The 16,420-nt window shown below is 55.7% G+C and overlaps 3 protein-coding genes across 3 annotated transcripts; 1 reads left to right on the forward strand and 2 right to left on the reverse strand.

Moving 5' to 3' along the window:
* Positions 1-364: 364 nt before the first annotated feature.
* Positions 365-3,431, forward strand: LOC113146685 (ABC transporter F family member 5-like). The gene is made up of 3 exons (XM_026334794.1): positions 365-446; positions 623-745; positions 928-3,431. The coding sequence occupies exons 1-3, from the start codon at positions 365-367 to the stop codon at positions 3,429-3,431; spliced, it is 2,709 nt and encodes a 902-aa protein (XP_026190579.1).
* Positions 3,432-4,112: 681 nt separating this feature from the next.
* On the reverse strand, positions 4,113-5,411 carry LOC34624346. The gene has a single exon (XM_026334806.1). The coding sequence runs from the start codon at positions 5,409-5,411 to the stop codon at positions 4,113-4,115; it is 1,299 nt and encodes a 432-aa protein (XP_026190591.1).
* A 2,259-nt stretch (positions 5,412-7,670) lies between these two features.
* On the reverse strand, positions 7,671-12,727 carry LOC34624345. Its single transcript, XM_026334795.1, has 9 exons — positions 11,672-12,727; positions 11,171-11,218; positions 10,710-11,041; positions 10,448-10,514; positions 9,641-10,288; positions 9,467-9,518; positions 8,729-9,289; positions 8,099-8,576; positions 7,671-8,013 (listed from the first exon to the last, which is right to left on the reverse strand). The coding sequence occupies exons 1-9, from the start codon at positions 12,725-12,727 to the stop codon at positions 7,671-7,673; spliced, it is 3,585 nt and encodes a 1,194-aa protein (XP_026190580.1).
* Between the last annotated feature and the right edge of the window lie 3,693 nt (positions 12,728-16,420).

Consider the following 16,420-nt stretch of genomic DNA (forward strand, 5'->3'; position numbering starts at 1 on the left):
CAGCCGCAGCAGCAGCAGCCGCCAGCGGCACAGGCCCGTCGTGCATGCAGTCCCCCACGAGTAGGAGCACTTCCAACAAAGAAATATAAATTTCCACAAGAAGCTGCGGATAATATCATGAGGGTGCTTTCAGCCTATAAACTTCACAGCCGCATGCTTCTGAAGCTCTGTGACGCCGAAATCCTCTAAGGGATTGCGGAGGCAGGGGAGGGTGGGAGAGCGCGACGATACATAGCCTGCTGCGCAACTTGGTGAGGACAGGGAAACCTCGACGTATTATTCAAAACAACCTTTCCGAGGTAGTGACAGTGGCCATAGCATTCCCCCTAGAAGACCGCTGCGCAGCCGTGTGTCGTTTTCATGCATGCATATAGCTGCCGCGCATATATTTAGGGCTGATCACACACAGGCTGCCTGGCTTCGCGAAGTTCCTTTACCCCGACCTTGCGATTAAGTAGCTGCTGCTCCTCCTCCTCTGCTTCCGCTTGCAACAGCGCCAGCAGCATCCGCAGACGCCAGGCAACGCCAGAAGACAAGAGCCTGTCATCCTGCCCCTGTTAGTCTATAAGCGCGCGTTTACCTTCTCAGTCCTCTCCCTCCCCCTTCCCCCCATCACTTGCAGTACTTCTCGCGAAACCCCAAGGCCCTACCTACGTACAACAACAACAACCAGCAACACCACCAACAACAAATTCACATGCAGTAGCTGTCGCTGCTTTTGAAACACACGATGTAGCGCCTTCCCGTTCGCTGCCCTCATGGCATTGCAGTGTGCCTTTCAGTCCACCCGCTTGCCCCCGCTGCTGTTGCGCCTCCTCTTTTTCCTGCTGATCTTCACCTGCTGTTTCGGCGTCCTTCCTGTCAGCCTGCATATTCATACATCCTTCTTGTTGCGTTCTTTGAGGAGGCCAATTGCCGACTCCTTAGGCATCGCAAGCCGGGGAGTCGACAGTAGAGGGTGCTACGCATTAAGAGCCGCTGCTGCCGATCCACCAAAGCAAGGCTTTCCCCATGTGCTGCAGCTAAAGCAGCATCTGCACGAAGCAGGTGAGGATGACAGGGCACAAGGAGAGGTTTTGCTGCTTGAGGGTGTCTCGGTTCACGCAGACTCCGCTGTACTGCTGGATCGCGTCTCGCTGCGATTGCAGCGCCACGAGAAACTCGCTGTCATCGGTTGCAACGGGGCTGGCAAAACAACTTTGCTGCATGCCATTGCTGCCGCTGCAAAGCAGCAACAGCAACAGCAGCAGCAGCTGTTGTTGCAGCAGCATCAGCAACAACAGCAGGGACGAAATGCGCATGCGGAGCATCTGAGTCACCGTCAGCGTCTAAGCAAAGCTGCCCGCAGGCAGCTACGCCGACAGGCTAACCAGCACCCGCAGGAGCAGCAGAAGCAGGAGCAGCAGAAGCAAGAGCAGAAGAATGAGCAGTGTTTTCAGATAAGTACGGGTGTTGTATCGGGAAATATTTGTTTTGTCGGCTCCTGTTCCCAAGTGGCCCTCTTGCAGCAGGAGGGTTTAGACGGTTTGAGTTCGGCAGCCGCTGCAAGATCAATTAAGGAGGAAGTTTACTGGCACCTTCGCCAGCGCCAAGCGCAGCTGCAGCAGCAGCTTAAGGTGCAGCACGAAGTGCTGCTGCAGTCGATGGTAAAGCGGGGGGAAAAAGGCGATCCGAGGGGCAAGGGCAGGACGGAAGCGGCGGAGGAGTCTGCAGCAGTTCTCGCCGCAGCCTCGCAGCTGTCTTTGCTGCAGGAGCAGCAGCAGGAGGCAGAGGATGAGGCGCGTTGGGTATCAACAGTGCTGCATCACGTGGGGTTCACAGAGCAGCAGCAGCAACAACCTGTGAGCGCAGCCAGTGGAGGTGAGCGCATGCGGATTTTGCTGGCGAAGGCCTTATCGGAAAGGCCCTCCTTGCTGCTTCTTGACGAGCCTACGAATCATCTTGACGCCGCAGCGGCTGCTGCTCTGCAGCAGCTGCTGAAGCAGCTGCCTCTCCCCATGCTGATCGCTTCGCATGACCACCAGCTGCTGCAGGAAGTTTGCACGGGTGTAGTGCTCATGCAGCGGGGTCACCTGGAGCCGAAGTATACAGGCTCCTTCGCGTCCTTCCTGCAGCATCAGAAGCAGCAGCAAAAGGAATGGACTGCAGCAGTCCAGCGGCAACAGCGGCAATTGCAGCAGCTGCAGCAGAAACTGCGCGTGCAGCGGGCACCGCCAACTGCAGCGGACGAGGCTTTGCTGCAACGGCTGAAGCAGATCCCCTCAGCGCCTCTTTCCCTTAAACCCCCTGTAAGGCCGCCTGTGTTCCTGTTGCCGCATCAGCCTCAAAGGGCCACAGAGATACTCGCTCTTAGGGGGTGCACTCTCGCTGTGCGGTGTTTCTCCCCTTCGCCAGGGGGGCAGCTCTGGCAGGAGCAAGCGCAGCAGCAGCAGCACCACAACCACCACAACGGGATTAAGGAGGTGTTGCGTGATGTGACCTTGGTGGTCCGTCGCGGCGAGAAGATCGCTATCGTCGGGCCTAACGGCAGCGGCAAATCCACTCTCCTTAAGGCCCTTGCCGGCGGCTTATGCAGGGTTCAGCAGCAGCACCAAGAGGAGCAGCAAGAGCATGATGTCGTTCTGGTGGGGGGTGAGCGAACATGTGCCCCTTCTTTGCAATCTTCCATACTGCTCGTACCACAACACCACGCAGACGTGCTGCCACTGCACCTCACGCCCATAGAGGCCCTGACCGCTGCTGCCGCTACTGCGGAGCGAAGAGCAGCAGCGGAAACAGAAGCGGATGCGACAGAGGGCCTAGACGACTCGATGCTTGAGTCGAAGGTTTTAGCCGCCTTAGGGAGAGTGGGTCTAAGGGGGCCCTCTTTAAGGGTGCCGCTGAAGCAGCTGAGCGGGGGTGAGAAAGCCCGCGTTAGTTTCGCAATGTCCATTCTACAGGCGGGGTCTCTGGGGGTGCTGCTGCTAGATGAACCATCTAATCACTTAGACGCCGCTGCAGCTGCTGCCCTTGCTGCCGCACTGAGAGCCTTTCCCGGTACTGTCTTGCTGGCAACGCACGACCCTCTGTTTGCCGCTGTGGCGGCAGACAAGGTGTTAGACATCGACCCCTCCACGCGTTCCGTGCGGCTGCGGCCTGCTGCCGATGTCGGCCTATCTGAGGGCGCGGAGACGGCTGATGCTGCTGCCCATGCAATCGAGAACACGCCGCATGCGACTGCTGCAGCTGTGGCCGCGTGGCGGCGGCAGTGGTCTCCGTTATTTGCTGGCGCACTTGCCAAGCAGCAGCAAGCTCGCAGAAACACTGTCAGCTGCGGCAACCCCAACAACTGCAGCGACGGTAGCAAGAGCGACAGGTCCCGGCGGTTCGGAGGTAGTGGGGTTTCATGTGGGAGAATAAAGGGCGTGAAAAACGCGAAGCGCTGGTTGTGAACAGACGCCTGTTCGCTCGCGTGCCAGCCCGTTCGCATGCGTGTATGCGCGTGCATGTATGTAGGTGTGAGTATATGTGCTTGCCTCTTCTGTTCGCCGACTTCTTTGTTACCCTAGAACCGTGGCCTCACATCCTAGAGGAACTCAACTTACTCCAGCTGTCTCTTTGTCTGCATCTGGGCTCCCCTCATAGAGACAACCGCAAAAGCGAGAAGACCCCCTAGGAAGCTGTAGGCCCGAACTGGCCTGTGGAAGGGAAGGACCTAGTGTCCCCTCGTCTTCCACCATATATCGCGCATTTTGTTGTTCCCCCCCTCCCCCCCACCCCCGCCCCCTTCGTGTACTGCCTCTTCATGCCCCGGGCAGTTCTTTTTTCGTCTTTCTCAGAGGACTGACTAGCTTTTTCCCCTACCCTTCCTCTTGGGAATTGTGCCCTCGCTCTCGTGTACACAGAGTGTCTCTGTTTTTTCAACATTAGTCAAAGTCGGACGGTCCCACGCTGTGGGAAACGGGTGATGTGTGCGCGCCTCTCACGGGGCCTCCCTGCTTAGGGGGCCCTCCTGTCCACCGGTACGTGAGCAGCCCCCTTGGAGGGGTCACGTGACGTCCCTGGTCCAAGATGCATGCCTCTTTCCGTAAATTGGGGATGCCTCTTACACTGACCTTCCGCCCCCCCGTCAATCAGATAGAAACCACAACGGAATTCCCTAGTGCGTGACCCGTTGCGATCTCGGGGCTGACGATTTGCCTCCCCCAGTACACGACGGCTGTCGTCCGCTGAAGGCCTCTGCTGGTGCAGCTGTGGCACCTGCAGCAACAGCAACAGCGGCCGTCTCGCGATACACAGCGCAGGGGCACGCACTGCTGCTGCGGCGTCTGTGGGCTGCCAGTAGCCGGGTGTATTACCACATCGATGCAAGAAAGACTGCAGTTGCCCGAGAGAAAGTACACCGCCTGCTGCTGTGGCATGTACAAGGCGTTAAGCGAACACTCACTGTGCTGGAGCTGCTCAAACAACTGCCGCTCCTGCTCGTACAGCACAGTGCAGCTACAGATCCCCGCTGCAGGGCCTGCAACAAGTGCCTTCATGAGCAGGTCCATCAAGAGGCCGTGTCCTACAACCAAGAGGGCACCATCCCCCTTGAGCGCGCTTACCGCTGCTGCTTCTTCATCTCCTGTTGCCTCTGCGACTTCCGGAGCTGCACTACCGTCCGCGGAGCCGGCGTGGGCGCTCCAGCTGTCGATCCACTGGACCAACAACAAGGCCCTCCTTAAGGTACCAAAGAATGTCTCACGGGGGCCTCGCCACCAAGGGGCCCCCCCACGGAGGGCCTCGGGGCTGTACCCCCCGCCAAGTGAGACGCTAGCAGCGGAAGACTCGCCGCAGCGAGGCAGTGCTGTCTTGTCCAAGCAGCCACAACTCGCATCTCCCTGCTCTGCTGGGGGCCAAGACACCCCAGGAGCCACAACGGCTGCTGGGCAAATTTCGTGCAGTTGCTCCCACGTCAGTCCGAGTCGCTCCTCCTGGGGCCCTTCTGCGTCGTTCGCAGCAACTTTTGTTGCTGTTGCAGAAGTAGCGGACTCAATTGCCTGTCGCTCTCCTTCAAATAGGCCCCCCGCCTCGAATAGCAGGGGGTGGATCAGAACGGGCACTTGCAACAGCTTCTGGAGCTCGCGAGCTGTCTGGACACCCCGCAGCATCGGCGAGGCGACAATGGCTGCAATACGGGGGTTTGGCGCCTCTGCATGCTGCCGCTGAACGTGCTGTTGCTGGTGCTGCAGAAAGCAGCCCGCAGCCACAGACTGCTGCCTCCCCAAATCTGTCAAAGGAGCGTCTGGAATGCGCGTCTTGCCGTGACCACGCTGCTGTTGCTGTTGCTGCTCTTGTGCGATCTCTGGAATGTCAAGCTTGTTCCTCGAGTTGTTTGACGACTGTGCGTGGCGAAGAAGGTACCAACGACGCCGCGTTATCCCACTCATTCTCACGCATGCATGCGTTATCCCTTTGCAATTCGGTTGGCCTCCTCCTGTTTCCTCTCTATAGTGGGACTAGAGCGAATTCGGCAAGGGGCAGCTATTCTTGAGGTTTGAAGGCTTGGCCTATGCCCGCGCCGGTGGCTCTCCCGCTTCGTTTGCCGCTCAGTCTTCTAGCCGATCCTTTAGTTCTACGGATTTACGCTGTGTGGCTGCCCTGAAGGGACCGAATGCTCGTGGAGGAGCAGATGCAGCCCTCCACGGGAGGCGAGTGCCGGCAGGAGCTGGGGTATCTGCTTACGAGTTCTTGGATTTCTTCAGAATAAATGAGCACGGTGCTCCTACAAGATATGCCTTCATACGAAAAAGAGATTCAATACGCTGCGGGGGGGAAATCGTGCTCGAGATTGAAAAGCTTGCGCGATGCTGCTGCTCGTGCTGCTGTGGAATTGACACTTGCACAATCGTGGCTTCCGTCCCCCCGAAAACCCTATTCGCTTCGGCATATATCTAAGCGGCTCTCATGAGGCCCTTCAAATAACGCTTATCATATTGTCCGGCCGCCCAATTTCATGTAATGTGCGCTAGAAGAGGCGAAGCAGTCGACAGGCTCTGCTGGTGCGGTCCCACCTGCTGCCGTTATTTCTACGTAAACGTGCGCGCATGGCCTCAAGAGAGAGCGTAAGAGATGGCGTTATGAAGGGAAAAGCCATTCTTTTGCAGTTTCACCCCAGCGTCAGAGGCAGCAGCCGCTCCCTCCCCCAGTCACCAACGGAAGCCGCTCCCGACCCCTGGAGGAATCCATGAGACACCGCATTTTTACCCCTAGTTGCGCCTGCTTATCGGCTTTCGGCTATTCCTGCCTGCATGCTTAGGCTTTAAAGCGTGGTGTGCCTCTTGATTCTACCCTTGCCTGCTTTCTTCCCCGCTGTTTTCGCAGTTCCCGAGACTGGCTCCTCCTTCACAGGGCAGTCTCAGATCGTGCTGTGGCTCGTGTGTCTGATGGCGTCATCGCTGCTTTTCCGCCACCTCGGAGACTCGTGTATTGCGGTGTTCGGTTTGCTTATGTGGGAATTCTAGCCTGCTGGCTGCTTACTCTGGATGCGGGCGAAATCCTTACGGCGCCCTTTCCTGTGCGGAGTGACCCTCTAGGCCTTTCAGAAAAGGAGGCAGTGCTGTCTCTGCCCTAGGTGCACCTTTGAGGCTCTACGAGTGATTGCAGTCTCTCTAATCGATTGAAATTCACCCTAAAAGCTTTCCTATAGCTACCTAGTGCTTCGCCCTCGGGCAACTAGCGTTCACGTTAGTCCAATTAGCTACCTCAGTAGCCTCTTCATCGCAAAGGCAGTTGGCTTGCCAGCACTTCGACCGAGTTTTCGAATCAGCTTCCATCGGAGTGACGCCCTTATCGCCTTGCATTGGCCCCATGAGAAGCCGTTGAGATGCAGAGATGGCCCCTTGTCCTCTACTCCACACACGAGAATTCTTCTGAAGGCGAAAGGCGTCTTCAAGTGTAGCATCTCCGTTGTGTATATCAAGCCACATGTGCAACCCTGAAGAGCTGCTCTACCGCCCTCAATACTGTTCTCTAGCCTGTTTCGTAGCTAGCAAGCTCTCATATGAGCCACCACCCATCTCAAGGAACTACATGCCATCGAGTTTTCACTTGGACGTTTGTAGGCCTCTTTAGGTGAAGGGCAAGACCTCCAGGCCCCATGATAAAGCTGATGGTTGAGAAGCTGCCAGTAAGCTTAAAGCATTCTTCAGCCCTCTGGTGAGCTGCTGAACAGCAAAGGAGGCCCTAACTACAGCTAGACCTCAACGAGCATCGTATCGCGATTGCCTGTACAATTTTCGCACCCACTGCTCCTGTCCCCTCTGATTCTCGCGGCTACCGCCTTTTCGAGGACCCTTAGGTCCAAGCGAGCACCCTAGTCATCGGCTGTGTGGAGGGAGGGCTTAATAGACCATGAAGAAGGAAGCAGCACTCCGGACACAGCCAAGCAGACGCCACTGCATGCAGCATGTGGCCTTGGACACACAGACGGTGGCAACAAAGCTAGCGAGATCAGCAGCAGCCGCATCATCAAGAACCGTCAAGTGTTGCCAAGACGACCTCCCTTAGGCTGCTTTATGCATGGGGCTCACAGCAGAATACTGATTAGCCTTTACAAGGCAGTGCAACTCCTGTGTCTGAGGCTGTGCTCCGATAGTAGAAAAGGCGCCTCTAAAGCAACTCTGACAGTATCTGGTTGTCATGTGCAGTCAATATACTGCAACAAAGGAATCTACGATGTCGCAAGAAGCACACCATAGAGGAACCGCCCTTTCCGCCCCCCTCCCCTCCCCCGTTCCTCGCTTACCATCCCTCACACAGTGTAAGCCTGTTGCTGCGTCAGCCACTGCTGTAAGTCTTGTAAAGGCCTTACGATGTGCGGTGCCATACCCAGCCGGTGCGCCGCGGAGAGAGCAGCCTGCAGCTCTGTTGCTGAGACCTCGGAGGTGAAATAGCCTGAGTAAGCAGTTGTTCGCTGCAAAGCAAGCAGCCGCTGCTGCAAAATAAGTAGCAGCATCTTCACACCCTGCCTCTGCACGTATCCCGGCGGGCCTGTGGTGTCGCAGTAAGACATTTGGCCAGATGCCCTTGTTTTAGGTCTGGTTGGTGTTTAGTGTATGCCTAGAAGCAGACGAACCAGAGTACAGCCTCAACAGCGCCAGCAACAGCAAAAGCGAAAACAGCAAAGAAGAATTTCAGACGACACGTCCTAAGGGGCCACTCACCCTCCTCAGGAGGTGCTAGAGACGAGCACGCACACACAGCTAGGCACAGCTGGGAAGCACGCAGACGGGCAGCAGCACCCTGAAGCTGTTGCTGCAGCAGCTTGTCCCGTTGTGAGTACGAGACGACGGCGCTTGTTGTCGCAGGAAACTTGAATGCATCTTCATGACCGTGGCTTGAGGCAAATGCCACCCCCAGCTGCATAGCAACCAAGCGCACCGCAAATAGATAGCCTGTACACCCGCTTTGCAGCAATCCACTTCCTAGAATCGAGAACGCAGGGTTTGAGGCCATCTCAGACGACGCACAGTCTCCTGGCCATCGCGTAGCCCCCTGAGTGCCGATGCAAGCAAATCGTCTCTCGAGAGTGCCAAATCTGACACAGGAGGAGCCTCAAGAGTGAGTGCTGCAAAGGATTCGCCTGCGTGCCGCAAGGGCACACGTAAGGCGCGCACTACACTAGCGAATCCAAGGATGGCACAGACAGCTTCAGCCGCAACAGTTGCAGCAGTCGCAGCAACAGGAGAAGCGGTATCGGTTGCGCTCTTCTCTGCAAGTGCTTGCTGCAAAGATTCTCCTGCTACGTGAGCCTTTGCTCTCAGCTGGAGCAGTACTGCGGCCCCGTAGTGTAACACAGCATCAGACAGTTTGAGGTACACTTTCTCGGGAGCAGCCGCTGCTGCATGGCCATCGTGTTCCTCAGCTGCAAACTCGAGGCCTCCTCGGCTGCCCGCCTGCTGCTGCTGCTCGTACGTAGCAAGCCGCCGCACAGCAGTGGCAGCTCGCATAAGCAGCGCAGAGTCCTTAGTAGCGTTTACGGTCAAGTACGCACCCAGCAAATCTACTAGCTGCTGCTGCTGCTGCTTTTGCTGCTCGTTCTTTTGCGCCCCAATGTTACAAGCTGAGGTCAGGAGCGCCACGCACGTGTCTGCTCGTGTCAGATCCTCCGAGCTGCCGTTGCAGAGGGCACTGCTCCTGCAGGATTGCTGCGCTATCCGTAAAAAGGCTCCCCTTGCTAGTCTCAGTAAGCGCTCCGCGTGAGCCATTCTTCCGGGAACGGCCTCGCGTAAATGGGGGGATGCCCCTGCTGCAGAGGCTGCAGGCACTCTTAAGGCCGTGGACACACAAATCACGCTGCTGTTGGCTGCTGCAGCTGCAACGGAAGCTCTGGGGGCTGCTGTCGTCTGCTGCAAGGCAACGGCAATGATCCGCACGTGAGCCTCCATCAGATGCTCCTGCTGCTGCTCCAGGAAGGCCAATAATACCTGCGAAATCGGTGTACGCACTCGCAACGTTGCATCGGTAGTTGTAGCCTCACCTGGTCTTCTTCGCAACTGTCACACGACGGGCAGTTACTCCTGGCTGCGCTAAAACACGGCAGAACAGCCAACTCGACGGCCTGCAGGGTGTACTCCGGGTAGAAGCAGCCGAAGCTGCGGAGACAGCAGCTGCGTACCTCAAAGAGCGTTCGAGTTTGAGGGCATCCGCTGGATGGCGCGGCAGCCGCCTCTGCCCTGAGCAAAGACGCCGCTAAGAGGGTGACTTCGCGGAGAGAGAGCTGATCTCTCAAGGCCTCTGTAACAGCGGCTGCTGTGTGCGGATCGGCTGGTGCAGTCGTAGTGCTCTGGTAGATGGGTAAAACTGCTGCGGGAAGCTTGTTAGTACCCCTCCAGTCCCCCATTTGGTGGCGCTGCAGCTGCTTCAGCAGGCTTCCAGAGAGGCCCTCCAATGCCCTAATGAATACAGAGGCGTCGGCGTACAGCGGAGATGCAGCAGGACGCTGTTGCTCGCTGCCAGTGGTGATGGTGCTTTGGCCACCGTCGTTGGGTGTGCTGGAGGCGCTGCTGATGCTTCTCCCTATGCTTGGCAGCGCAAAGCCGTCATCATCTGCTGCATCCACAGTGGGCAACCTCTGGGAGCTTCCAGCGGGAAGAGCAAATGCCCCTTCTGCTTGCAGTGTGCTCCAGTTGGCGCTCACTTTTCCATGAGTCACCGACACTGCAGTTACCCTTCCCGCTGCTGCAATGCATTTTGCAAGAGCTCCAGCCGAAGTTGCCAGGCGGGGGGGGCCTAGCCCTGTCCATGCCTCAGACGAGCCTAAACACTACAGCGCAGCACAAGCCGCAAGAGGAGAGCAGCCTGCCTACTATAGACTGCCCTGATGAAAGAGGGAAGGGCAGCACTGGAGAGTGTGAAGGGCTTAGCAACAGCAACAAAACAAGCCATGGCGAAAACGGCTGCAAAACGTGTGTCATAGTCGTACCGCGGCAGCAGCTGCTGCAACACTTGCTGCATGAACTTGCAGACTGTAATCGTCTTCATCAGCTGGGCTGTACAGACACCGGGAAGCACACTGAAGTATTACGACAGCAGGACCAGCTGAGCAGTGCATTGACGCCAGCTGCGTTGGCAGTAAGCCAGCGGCGGATGCAGCTGTGAGACGCTGCTGCCTCTGCAGCAGTTGCCGCAGATGCTGCTGCAAATGGTGCGCAGTGCTCGGGCAGCCCAGCAGGACGCTCGCAAGCGGCTTCAAAACTAGCGGTGACGCAGGGAAAGAGGAGCAAGAAGGAACAGCAGATACAGGGATTGAGCCGTCGGGTAAGACATGCAGCTCAGTGCCAGCTGCAGCCATGTGTGCCTTTCGGATATCCATTGCAGGTGCAGCAGCTGCTGCCGCCGCAAACGAGTCTACGTGATGGAGGTCCTGCAGTATGAGCGCCACCTGCTGCAATGATAGCTCTTGAGGGCTAAGAGACAGTCGAAGAACAAGGCTCTCAAGGAGAGCCCTCAAGCTGCACATACATCGCAGCTGCAGCAACTCTGCAGTAGCTATTGCCGCATCTGGTCCACAAGCACCCTCATGTTCAGCTGTTTGTAAGAAGTCTGGAGTTTTTGTTGCAGCTGCTATTGTTGTTGTTTCAGTTGTTGTTGTCGCAGCTGCGCCTGTTGCTGTTGCAGCTGTTGCAGCTGTTGCTGTTGCAGCTGCCGCTCTTGTTGCTGCTGCCCTTGTTGCAGCAGCTGCTGCTGTTGTTGCAGCTGCTTCTCTTATTTTGGCTTCCTCCTGGCGCTGCATCTGCCTCTCTTTGTTCGTCTGTTGCAGAGCCCTTCCCAGAGCGTATGCCTCCTGTAGCTGCTGCGGCGGGAGCTTCTGCAGCAGCCGCAGCAGCGTGCAGGCCGAACGCACCAGCAGCAGCGCATCCTGCGTCGAGACGTATGGGAGCAGCGGCAAGAGCTCACGCGTGAAACCCTTGCAGACAGGAGCCAGCGAGCGGGAAAGCAGCCGAGCAACCGAAGGGGCATGCTGTCTGTGTGTTGGGGTTGTTGCTGTTGCCCCTTCTGCTTCTTCAGGAGTCCACTCTGCAGGCTTCGTAGAAGCTGCCGTTTCTTGCACGTGCGCTGCCGCTGATGCCACCCCATGTTCTCCCTGCTCTGCAGACTGCGCTGCCGCTGATGCTGCTGCTGATGATGATGCGACAGCAGAATCTGCTTTAGCAGCTGCGGCTCGATTTTCTCCCGTTGTCGTTGTTACTGCTGCCCTTAGCGCATCCACGCACGCAACAAACAGACGACTCAGCTGTCGACAGTTGGCCGTTCCATCACACAGAAAGTGCCGCTGCTGCAGTGCGCGCGTCAAATGGGTAGAGGTGAGGTTCGTATATAGCCGAAGATCGACAACCCCCAAACGCGTGAAAGCCCGCAACAGTAGCGCAATATCGCCTGCCTGGAGAAGCAGCACGTGGGGAAGCTCCTGCTCCTGCTTCTGCTGCAGCTGCTGGTGCACTTCCTGTGCTTCCTGTTGACAAACGTCTTGTTGGATTTGCTGTTGCGGCGGCTGCTGCTGCTGCTGCTGGCGCAGTGCGCGACGGCGATGCGCGTCAGCGCGTGAAAGGCAGTTCAAATGGTGAGCCACCCTGCGAAAGAGTCCACGAACTGCAGCGATAGCTGCAGCAGCAGAGCCTGGTGCTGCTTCAAGTGCTGCATCTCTTCCGCCGACCTGTACTTGCCTTGTGCGTGTACATGTGGCAGCAAAGCAGTCTAGCAGGAGTGCCAGCTTTGGCGGATCAAGCAGCAGCTCCCGCTGTTGCCGATAGAGCACAGCTGCGGCAGCTGTGAACTCCCAACAACAGAGGCCCATGGCCTGCAGTTGGAGCAGCAGCTGCAGCAGTTGGTGCTGCTGCTGCTGCTGCTGCTGCTGCTGCTGCTGCTGCTGCTGCTGCTGCTGCTGCCGCTCGTCCTGGTGTCTCTGCTGCTGCCGTAGCAGCCGCAAGGAGCACATCAAGAGCTGCTGCACCAGCTGCCTTATCTGCTTTACTGTCTCTACGGGGGTGTACATGCGCTGAGCATCCGGGAGGCGCTGTTGCCTTACGGCTGCTGAGATGGCAACTGGCAAGTCTCGTCTTGGCAGTGTGAAGCGATCCACGGGGAAAGACGAACCTAGAGTTTCTGCTGACAAAAACTGCCCCCCAGGAGCTGGTGCGGCTGCAACAGCTCTTATCAATCCAGGCCTCCCCTGCAGCCTCAACGGCCGCTGCTGGAGCAGCATGTGCCTGTACGGCTTAGCCAGGCGGGATATACTCCTTAGCAGCAGGAGCAGCCGATCCAGCTGCAGCTGCAGCTGGATCGGCTGCTCTCGCAGTGGCTCCTGCTGGCCCTGTAGGTGCAGCAGCCGTTGCACTGCTACGAGCAGCCGATGCAGCTCCTTGGGTGTTGTGAGCGTTCCACGTTGCCCTTCGCCGCATTGCCGCTTCTGTGCTGTCTGGAGCTCTATCAGAAGCTTTTCCCAAGCAGCGGAGAGATCTGCTTGTGCTGTGCTGGCTGCTGACGCCGCTTCGCGGATGCGCTCTGTGGTGTGGACCTTAAGGCCGCATTGCACAAACGCCGTCGGTGGACACGATTCTAGCCGGCACTTCTCGAGCGAGTGCTCAAGTGAGCTCTCCGTTTGCTGCTCTTTTTCTTGTTGTTGCCTGGGCCCCCCCTTCCTGCTTGGGATCGTCCTTTTTGGCGGGTGCAGCGCCTCCCCCGTTGTGGTAGTACACCGCACATGGAAGGAGCGCCGGAGAACCAGCACTGCCGACATATGCTTAGCGGCTCTGACCGGAGAGCCACCTGTTTGAAAAGCCTTCACACTCCCCAGGGAGGAAGCCCGTGCTGCAAAGCAGCGGTGCGCCAGAGGTATTACCATGGCCGACTTGCTCCTCTCAGCTCGCTGCTGCTCCCCGCCAGAGCAGCTCCTTCTTGTGTTGCTCCTGCTCTGCCTTCTATGGACTCTGGCGTGGTCTGTGACGGGTTGCTTCCTGCCTCTTTGCTATTGCATTTTCGAGGCCCTCTGCGGGGCCCCAGAAGGGGGGCCCCAGGCAGCAGCAGCGAACAAAAAGAGCTCCCTTCGAAGATTTTCCTTTTCCTAATGAGCAGACTGAGACGCTTTAGCTGCCATAGGGCCTGCGATTAGTAGAAGCCCGCCCGTCCAAAGCGGTGGCTGCAAGGGGCCCCCGCCGACAGACCACGCGGGAAGCGATGGAGTTATACATACACACCCAGTGAGCAAGAAGGACCTTGCAATTTCTTTGCTTGCATTAAAATGCGGACACACATATATCTATGCCAATTAAGGAATCATTCGCCTTTATCGCCTATTACTTTAAAACCCTGAACACTCTCTTGCGTAGTACCCCCTGGTCAGGACCCTTTCTGATATCAGCACGCGATCATCCAAGACGCAATGCTCGGGATTCATGGGTTACTGAGGGCTGCAGATCAAGCACTATGACTAATTTCCTAGTGTCCAAGAGTCTTGGGCTAGTGCGTACAATTTCGCGCTATCTTGTAAAAGTCAATCACTGCCGACACACACTAGTCTAGGCTAAGCTACGCTCAATCATTCTCTACTACGCTATTTAAACTAAACTAGGGATTGTTTGAAAATTTAGTAATTGGCTCCCCTGTGCATGTAGCTAATTCATTGGAGGGTAATGGAGGGCGATGAAATGTTGTGCATGTGCGCTCTTTGAGCTACCTGCAGCTAGCTATGAGCGCTTGAAATGCTGGAAGGGTGCAAGTACACACGTCCTAGTTGTTTCCTTTATCTTCTGATGGAAGCTTTGAGGATCATGGGCAGGGGTAGGAGGAACCTTATTGTGGGAAGCACTCTATAACTTTCCCTTAAGTATGTTGACCCTGAAGTGAAGAGAGTCTCCCCAGAGCAACCGTCGATGCAACGTTACAGGTGGACGCACCCGATCACCCGATCTAACTTTTCCCCACTCATCTACTGGCTGCAAAGGTAGTGGGATGTCAGGTTTTTCTGTACGCCTTTTGGTTTTGATCAGGTTATTCGCAATTCAACAATCCGACTTTCGTCGGTAACAATTTGAAAAAAAACAATAGCGGAGGAGGTTGACGGTGACGGAGCGCCGATTGCAGGGGAACGGCCGACCTGTAATGCCAGTCTGCATCTAAAGTCTGCGCAGGGAGACAATTGACTCCAAACATCGTTGGATGGGAAGAGTCATATGTAATGTTGTCTTGTCTTCTCCGGCCAGCGGCGCTTGGCGCTGGGGTCTCGTTTGGGGCAAATGAGGATCTTCGAGACTACTGACAAAGGGTGATTTCACAGATAACAGCTCTATTGCAGCTAAGATTTCTATGTCACGCACAGATGAAAAGTAACTAGATCTATCCCAAACTAGCGCTCTAAGGAACTGAATTATTGGGTTTTTCGGGGCGCCAAGAACACACTGATGAAAAACCTGTAAATAAAAGGATGCATTGGTTAATGCCGACCTCAGTGATTGACCACGGCCCAGTTGTACGTTAGATAGGGGGAGTGTGCGGCTCTAGTTTCTGAACAACTCGAATCGCCATAGGCGTTACTCCTTGTGTTCCCCAGTAATTGTTCTTCTCCAGCTCAGGCTCGGCCTCGAATAGCTACCTTCGTCTGTGCATGTTGCTTGAAAAATTGCCTAGTACTACCATTAAGTTGTTTCCCACGCGCAGATCAATGTTGAATCGCTCGCAGATGTCCCCCTATATTCTTCCTTACGCCTCCTCTACACCTTAACAATCGCCTATGCTACATGCACCCACTGTTTCGCACGCAGATTTCGCTTCACGAAACACGGAGCGACTGCTGAACCAGTGTACACCTCCGCATTTTACTTGTCTCCTGTTTTCTCATAGCTGGGGTCACACGCATTTAAGCGCTTTGAGAATTGCGAGCCATTGCGCCTTCGCGGTCGTGCTGGCATGAACCCTGGTTCATTGTTGAAGACGCTGTGTCTTTCTTCGCGCCAAGTTCACTTTTTCGGTGGATGTAGACGTTTTCTTTTTACATGTTCATTGCCTTTGCACTTCTGCCTGCCCAGTGGATGGCAATACTGCAGAACCTCTTTCGCTGTTCTGCATCCAGTCGTTCTCGATCTTACATGTATGGAACATAAGAGGATGTGCTTGAAATTAACGGGGACGAAGGCGTAGTGGGCTAAGCTCCTACCAAAGGAATTAGTAGGCAATCGACTATTTGGTTTGGATATTCGTGTATCCTCTTTATTGCAGAGTTTCGTTACTTGCACACATGACGAAGCAACGTTTTAAGCGTTCGCGTTATATGCTATATGCTAACTATGAATGCTTGGAGTGCTTGCAGGGCTCTGCTATGCGCACTCAACTGTTCTTGTCCCCTCGTGTCGAAACTTTGATAAGCCGAAGCATGGAAAGAAAAAAAGCCCCTCTGAGAGGCACATAGCAATAATCAATTAAATTTATATTGATTTTGGAGTCAAGAATCTCCAGGTGCATTCCGGTGGAGCTGTACTAGAAGCGATACCGTGGCTCTGTTTGCATCGAGCATAAGCTACTCTACAAGACATACGGTAAACATCCAGTAAGCATAAACGGTCAATTCTTTGCTAATTCTTGATTAGGCATAACTAGTGTAGACAAAAGCCCAATAGTGTGGTGGATACACGAACAGTGTTTTGTGTTCTCATAGTTCGCTTTCTGGTTGCACCGAAGAGTATCGGTGAAACGGCTTGAAGTCCACTGTATAGCTACTCCCTCGCACAACAACAGAAGCGTGGCTTCTACATGTGGAGTTCGGCCAGTTGTGGCAGATAAACTCAAAACCAACCAAAGGAACCTTGGGTTTTGCATGCACTGGGGCTTTGCATTGTTTGTGCATTGAACTACCGTTTAGTGGCGGCTATTTTTTCCAAGCAAAGTGAACAAGTAAGTTTCTTTG

This window comes from Cyclospora cayetanensis, unplaced genomic scaffold (assembly GCF_002999335.1).
Source record: "Cyclospora cayetanensis isolate NF1_C8 unplaced genomic scaffold, CcayRef3 CcayRef3_contig_5, whole genome shotgun sequence".
In the NCBI taxonomy this organism is placed as follows: Eukaryota; Apicomplexa; class Conoidasida; order Eucoccidiorida; family Eimeriidae; genus Cyclospora; species Cyclospora cayetanensis.